We start from the raw sequence: 7,178 nt of genomic DNA on the forward strand, positions 1-7,178 counted from the left end.
ATGGCCAGGGATGGGTTTCCAGGTGGCCAGGGATGGGTTCCCAGGTGGGTTTCCAGTGGCCAGGGATGGATTTCCATGTGGCCAGGGATGGATTTCCAGGTGGATTTCCAGGTGGATTTCCATGTGGCCAGGGATGGGTTTCCAGGTGGATTTCCAGGTGGATTTCCAGTGGCCAGGGATGGGTTTCCAGGTGGCCACAAAGCCCTCCTGGTGGTGTTTTGCAGACAACAACGAGTGCACAGCTCAGCCCTCCCTGTGTGGAGCCAAAGGGCAGTGCCTGAACACCCCGGGCAGCTACAACTGCGAGTGCCAGAAGGGATTTTCCCTGGACAGCTCCGGGGTCAACTGTGAAGGTGAGGCTGGGGCTCCAGGGAGCTTCCATGGGAGCAGTTCTGAGGTTCTCTGAGGAGCCCCAGTCCAGATGGGAGCTCCCAGGGGTGTCTGGACAGCGCTCTTAGGGTCGGGGTGGGGTTGTTGGGGGGTCTGGGCAGGGCTGGGGGTTGGACTGGATGATCCTTGGGGAAGGGAATGGTGCCAAATTCCAGCAGGAGACATCTCAGCCTGAAGCAGAGCAGAGCTGGGGACAGCCCAGGCCTCAGCTGGAGTCAGGGACATCCCAGCAGGGATGCCTGGGAGCCGGGGGTGTCACTCATCTCCCAGAACTGCAGAACTGCAGAGCCAGAGGGAGGCACAGGAGCAGCCTGGAGGGTGCCAGGCTGAGCCAGGGCCAGGGGACAGTGCCTCACTCGCTGTGTGTCCCTCGGGTGCAGATGTGGACGAGTGTGACGGGAACCACCGGTGCCAGCATGGCTGCCAGAACGTGCTCGGGGGGTACCGCTGCGGCTGCCCCCAGGGCTACGTGCAGCACTACCAGTGGAACCAGTGCGTGGGTGAGTGGGGGGCACACCTGGGGAGCTGTGCCCTGCCTGGGAGAGGTGTCCCCTGCCCGGGGAGCTGTGCCCTGCCCTGGGGGAGCTGTGCCCTGGGGGAGCTGTGCCCTGCTTGGGGGAGCTGTGCCCTGGTGCCCTGCCCGGGGAGCTGTGCCCTGCCCTGCCCGAGCTGTGCCCTGCCCTGGGAGCTGTGCCCTGCCCTGGGGGAGCTGTGCCCTGCCTGGGAGAGGTGTCCCCTTCCTGGGGAGCTGTGCCCTGCCCGGGGAGCTGTGCCCTGCCCTGGGGGAGCTGTGCCCTGCCCTGGGGGAGCTGTGCCCTGCCCTGGGAGCTGTGCCCTCCCTGGGGAGGTGTCCCCTGCTCTTGGGAGGTGTCCCCTGCCTGGGGGAGGTGTCCTGTGCCTGTGGGGTGTATCCCATACCTGTGGGGTACATCCTGTACCTGTAGGATGCACCCCACACCTGTGGGGTGTATCCCGTACCTGTGGGGTGTATTCTGTACCCATGGAGTGTATCCCATACCCGTGGGGTGTATCCTGTTCCCGTGGGGTGTATCCTGTACCCATGGGGTGTATCCCATACCTGTGGGATACATCCTGTACCTGTAGGATGCAGCCCACACCTGTGGGGTGTATCCTGTACCAGTGGGGTGTATCCCATACCTGTGGGGTGTACCCCATACCTATGGGGAGTGTCCTGTACCCATGGGAGCTACCCTGTACCCATGGGGGACATGCCATCACTCGGTGACTCCGTGTCCCCACCTTTCCACCCTCCACGGCTCCGTGCAGATGAGAACGAGTGCTCCAGCCCCTCTGCCTGTGGCTCTGCCTCCTGCTACAACACCCTGGGCAGCTTCAAGTGCGTTTGTCCCTCGGGCTTCGACTTCGACCAGGCCTTCGGGGGCTGCCAGGACGTGGACGAGTGCTCGGCCGGGGGCAGCCCCTGCAGCTACGGCTGCTCCAACACGGACGGGGGGTACCTCTGTGGCTGCCCTGGGGGCTACTTCCGAGCAGGACAGGGGTAAGGAGGGCCAGAGGGGCGTCCCCAGCTGGGAATTGTGGGGGGATGTGGGACAAGGAGCCCCCAGCTTCTCCTCCTTCAGCCTGTGCCAGCGCGTCTCCTGCCCTGCGTGCCTGATGCCAGGGGTGCCAGCAGGTGCTCTGTGGTTACACCCAGTGCATTAATTAATCTGTTAATTAATGAAACCACCTTGTTGTGGTGTCTCTTGGGCACGTCCTCTGCCGCACCCCACACGTTCCCCTGGGTGTTTCCCACACGGGGAACCCGGCAGCGGTGGCATTTCCGTTGGGTTCATGGATTCCCTCTGCTCCTCTGCCACCAGCCACTGCATTTCTGGCCTGGGATTTGGGAAGGGTCCCTACCTGCCTGCGCCCCAGGAGGAGGATGAGGACAACCTGCTGTCCCCCGAGACCTGCTACGAGTGCAAGATCAACGGGTACCCCAAGAGGGGCCGGCAGCGGCGCAGCGTCAACGGCACGGAGAGGCACCAGGTGAGAAATCCAGGGCATCCTGGAGGGGCTGGAGCAAGGCAGGAGCTGCATCCCTTCAGGAATACACAACTGCAGTGGATCCCATTCCCTCAGTCCAGGCAGAGCCAGCAGCTCATCCCTGTCTGCCCAGGTTTGGCATCCCCAAGCCCTTCTTGTGAAAACAGGGAATAAAGCTCACGTTTCCCGTCCCTGGAATTCTCCAAGGCCAGGCTGGACAGGGCTTGGAGCAAGCTGGGATAGTGGGAGGTGTCCCATGGAGCTGGAACAAGACTTTTTAAGGTCTTTTTCAGCCCAGACCACTCCATGGTGCTGTTCCTCAGAGGGAGTTCTGGCCTCTGTCCAAAGCTCTCCCGGGAATTTCACAGCCCTGGGCAGGAGAGGTCCTTTTAGGGCTTGGAAGGAGAATGAAGTTACTGATCCTCCCCGGGGTGGGAGCTGTGTGCTGGGAATTCAGTGCCAGAGGCACAACCAGCACACCAAGAAACCCAAAGCTGTCACTTCCCAAAGTTGATTTAGGGCTGAATTTCCCTAAACCAAACCCACCTTTTCCTGCCCCTGAGCCTTCCCTGAATGTAGTAATTCCATATTCTCTGAACTGAGAGAGCCATAGCTCTCCCAGACAATCCTGGGAAGCTGTGAGAAACTTAGACTAAAGAATTCCAGCAATTATTATCTCTCTCTCTGTAACCACATAGATATGGTTTATAGATATAGTTCTCTGTTAGAGATAGATAGATAGATAGATAGATAGATAGATAGATAGATAGATAGATAGATAATATAGTTAATCTGTTTATAGGCACAGTTCTCTATTAGATATATATATAAATATATAGATAGAAATAGTTCATCTATAGTTCATCTGTTTATAGATATAGTTCTCCAGAGTGTACTACTCATAGGTCACACATAGCATGAAAGAAGATTCTTAAAGGCCAATCAGGTCTTAATTCCACCACTGTTTCTATAAGAACTGTATGATATTTCTACAAGAACTGTATAAGATTTCTCTAAGAACTGTATAAGATTTCTACAAGAACTATGTGAGATTTCTATAAGAACTCTATAAGATTTCTGTAAGAACTGTATAGCATTTCTATAAGAACTGTATGAGATTTCTACAAGAACTAAGATTTCTATAAGAACTCTATAAGATTTCTCTAAGATTTCTCTAAGAACTGTATAGCATTTCTATAAGATTTTTTAAAGATTTCTATAAGATTTCTACAAGAACTCTATAAGATTTCTATAAGGTTTCTATAAGAACTCTATAAGATTTCTCTAAGATTTCTCTAAGAACTGTATAGCATTTCTATAAGAAATGTATAAGATTTCTATAAGATTTCTACAAGAACTCTATAAGATTTCTATAAGGTTTCTATAGGAACTGTATAAGATTTCTATAGGAACTCTATAAGATTTCTATAAGAACTCTATAAGATTTCTATAAGAACTCTATAAGATTTCTATAAGGTTTCTATAAGAACTCTATAAGATTTCTGTAAGAACTGCAGGTTTCTCATAACCAAGTGTCTCTTCCCGCCTGCTGACCACAGGCTGTCTGCCCATGGGTGACACCCACTGTCCCCGCTGTCCCCTGGGTGACACCCACTGTCCCCGCTGTCCCCTGGGTGACACCCACTGCCTCCGCTGGACACCCACTGTCCCCGCTGTCCCCTGGGTGACACCCACTGCCTCTGCTGGACACCCACTGTCCCCGCTGTCCCCTGGGTGACACCCACTGTCCCCGCTGTCCCCTGGGTGACACCTGCCCCCTTTCCTTGGCAGGAGCACGCCGTGAACTTGGCCAGCATGGACGTGGAGGCGCCGCTGTCCATGACGCTGAACCTGTCGGAGCTGGCGCACAAGGAGCACATCCTGGAGCTGCTGCCGGCCCTGGAGCCGCTGGAGAACCGCGTGCGCTACGCCATCGCCCAGGGCAACGACGAGGGGCTGTTCCGCATCCACCACAAGGAGGGGCTCAGCTTCCTGCACCTGGGCCGCAAGAAAATCCTGCCGGGCACCTACCTGCTGGAGATCGTCAGCGTGGCCCTGCCCCGCCGGCGGGAACTGCACAAACTCGAGGCCAGCAACCACCTCGACTACTTGGCGGGGGAGCTGGGCCAGGCGCTGAGGATGAAGCTGCAGCTCCAGCTCTACTAAAGAAGGCACCAGAGACCCCCCCAGTCCCACCCGACAGCGCAGCCCTGCCCCTCGCCACCCACCCCGCGAACAACGGGCTCCTCTCCTGCCACCGCCGCCGCCAGCGCTGGGACAGCCGCGGGGAATGTCCCTGGGGTCAGCCACGGGGAATGTCCCTGGGGTCAGCCACGGGGAATGTCCCTGGGGTCAGCACCCAGCAGGACAGCCGCGGGAATGTCCCTGGGATCAGACACATGGAATGTCCCTGGGATCAGCCCTGGGGGATGTCCCCGTGGGGTCAGCACCTCTGGGGATGATGCTCTGCTCTGGGGGGTCTGCAGCCCCTTCTGCCCGGCTGGGCTTCCCCTCCTGCCTCTCCCAGCTGATCCCTGCAGGGCCCCACGGAACTGCCTCCTGGGTGCTGGTTCCTGGCCAGCGTTCTGCACTGTATCTCTCCACCCTCCCATATTTATGGAAAACCACCAAAGGAATGCTGGCTCGGTGCTGTCAGGAGTGCATTTTCCTGTAGCTTTCCCTGTTTTTGGAGGGGTGGGAATTTCTCTGGGGTGGGGGATGTGTGTGTTTACTGTATCGGGGCTCCAGGCAAACTTGAAAACTCTTCAAAGCAGCTCCAGACTCTGGATTTTACAAGAGTCCCAGAGCTTGTGACAGGATGGGTGGCCTGATGTTTGGGATTGGTTTTTTCTGTTTGTTTTTTTTTTTTTTTTTTAATTATTATTTTTGGTTTGTTTTTTTCCGACAGGTGCTTTTTTTTAAAAAAAAGCACCTGTCGGAAAAAAACAAACCAAAAATAATAATTAAAAAAAAAAAAACCAACCAAAAAAAAAAAGAAAAACCAAAATCCAAAAAGTATTAATAATAATAATAATAAATTAGCAGAGCTGGGTTTGTGTGCGTGTGTTGAGCCAAAGTCTCAAAGCTCAGTTTCCTCTCCTCCTCTCTGGTGTGGTGTTTTGGTTTGTTTTCTGGGTTTTTCTTTTTGGTTGGTGTTTTTTTTTGGTTGTTTTTTTGGTTTTTTTAAAATTTGTTTTATATTGACATTTCTTGCTGGTTGGTTTTTTTGGGGGGAAATGTTGAAACCCCAAACCTGTGCCCCTTGTCCCGCACAGAGAGGTGGCTCTTTGTGGAATTCCTTTTTTGTATCAGAAGCAACGGCAACAATAAAATTATTTTGGGTTAAGTGGGGCTGTGTCTTTGTGTGGGCACAGACTGGGCCCGTCCAGCTCCGACCTGGAGCTTCCTTGGAGGCAGAATTGGGATTGTCCAGCCTGGAGAAGGATTCCTTGGAGGCAGAATTGGGATTGTCCAGCCTGGAGAAGGATTCCTTGGAGGCAGAATTGGGATTGTCCAGCCTGGAGAAGGATTCCTTGGAGGCAGAATTGGGATTGTCCAGCCTGGAGAAGGCTCCAGAAAGAGATGGGGAGGGACTGGGGACAAGGATGGAGGGACAGGACGCAGGGAATGGCTTCACACGGGAGCGGGGGAATTTGGGTGGGTATTGGGAGGGAATTCCAGGCTGTGAGGGGCTGGGATGGAATTCCCAGAGCAGCTGGGGCTGGCAGTGCCAAGGGCAGGGGGAGGTGTCCCTGCCATGGCAGGGCTGGAGCCCAGACGCTCCTTCCAGGCTGATATTCCCGGTTTTTGGAAGCGCTTCCCGGCTGCCAGCGGAGAAGGATTCCTTGGAGGCAGAATTGGGATTGTCCAGCCTGGAGAAGGATTCCTTGGAGGCAGAATTGGGATTGTCCAGCCTGGAGAAGGCTCCAGAAAGAGATGGGGAGGGACTGGGGACAAGGATGGAGGGACAGGACGCAGGGAATGGCTTCACACGGGAGCGGGGGAATTTGGGTGGGTATTGGGAGGGAATTCCAGGCTGTGAGGGGCTGGGATGGAATTCCCAGAGCAGCTGGGGCTGGCAGTCCCCGGGGCAGCGGGAGGTGTCCCTGCCATGGCAGGGCTGGAGCCCAGACGCTCCTTCCAGGCTGATATTCCCGGTTTTTGGAAGCGCTTCCCGGCTGCCAGCGCAGACGGAGCCCGGTGCCAGCAGAGGGCGGGCGGGACTGCAGCACCGGGCCGGGAGAGGGGACGGAACCGGGAGAGAGGGGACAGAACCGGGAGAGAGAGAGGGGACAGAACCGGGAGAGAGAGGGGACAGAACCGGGAGAGAGGGGACAGAACCGGGCAGGGAGGGGGGACAGAACCGGGAGAGAGGGGACAGAACAGGTCGGGAGAGGGGAGCGTAGGGGGAGACAGGCTGTGAGGGGCTGGGATGGAATTCCCAGAGCAGCTGGGGCTGGCAGTCCCCGGGGCAGCGGGAGGTGTCCCTGCCATGGCAGGGCTGGAGCCCAGACGCTCCTTCCAGGCTGATATTCCCGGTTTTTGGAAGCGCTTCCCGGCTGCCAGCACAGACGGAGCCCGGTGCCAGCAGAGGGCGGGCGGGACTGCAGCACCGGGCCGGGAGAGGGGACGGAACCGGGAGAGAGGGGACAGAACCGGGAGAGAGAGGGGACAGGAGAGAGAGAGGGGACAGAACCGGGAGAGAGGGGACAGAACCGGGAGAGGGGACAGAACCGGGAGAGAGGGGACAGAACCGGGAGAGGGGACAGAACCGGGAGAGA

At 56.2% G+C, this 7,178-nt stretch overlaps 1 protein-coding gene across 1 annotated transcript in view; it reads left to right on the plus strand.

Annotated features, from left to right (window-relative positions):
* The window catches only part of FBN3 (fibrillin 3), a 77,765-nt gene extending 73,202 nt beyond the window's left edge, over positions 1-4,563 (plus strand). The window contains exons 57-61 of the mRNA XM_041424737.1: positions 225-353; positions 771-890; positions 1,678-1,909; positions 2,232-2,400; positions 4,189-4,563. Of these exons, the coding sequence (XP_041280671.1) occupies positions 225-353; positions 771-890; positions 1,678-1,909; positions 2,232-2,400; positions 4,189-4,563 (1,025 nt within the window). The remainder of the gene's footprint in view (positions 1-224; positions 354-770; positions 891-1,677; positions 1,910-2,231; positions 2,401-4,188) is intronic.
* Positions 4,564-7,178: the final 2,615 nt, after the last annotated feature.

This window comes from Onychostruthus taczanowskii, unplaced genomic scaffold (assembly GCF_017590055.1).
Source record: "Onychostruthus taczanowskii isolate IOZ18803 unplaced genomic scaffold, ASM1759005v1 scaffold112, whole genome shotgun sequence".
In the NCBI taxonomy this organism is placed as follows: Eukaryota; Metazoa; Chordata; class Aves; order Passeriformes; family Passeridae; genus Onychostruthus; species Onychostruthus taczanowskii.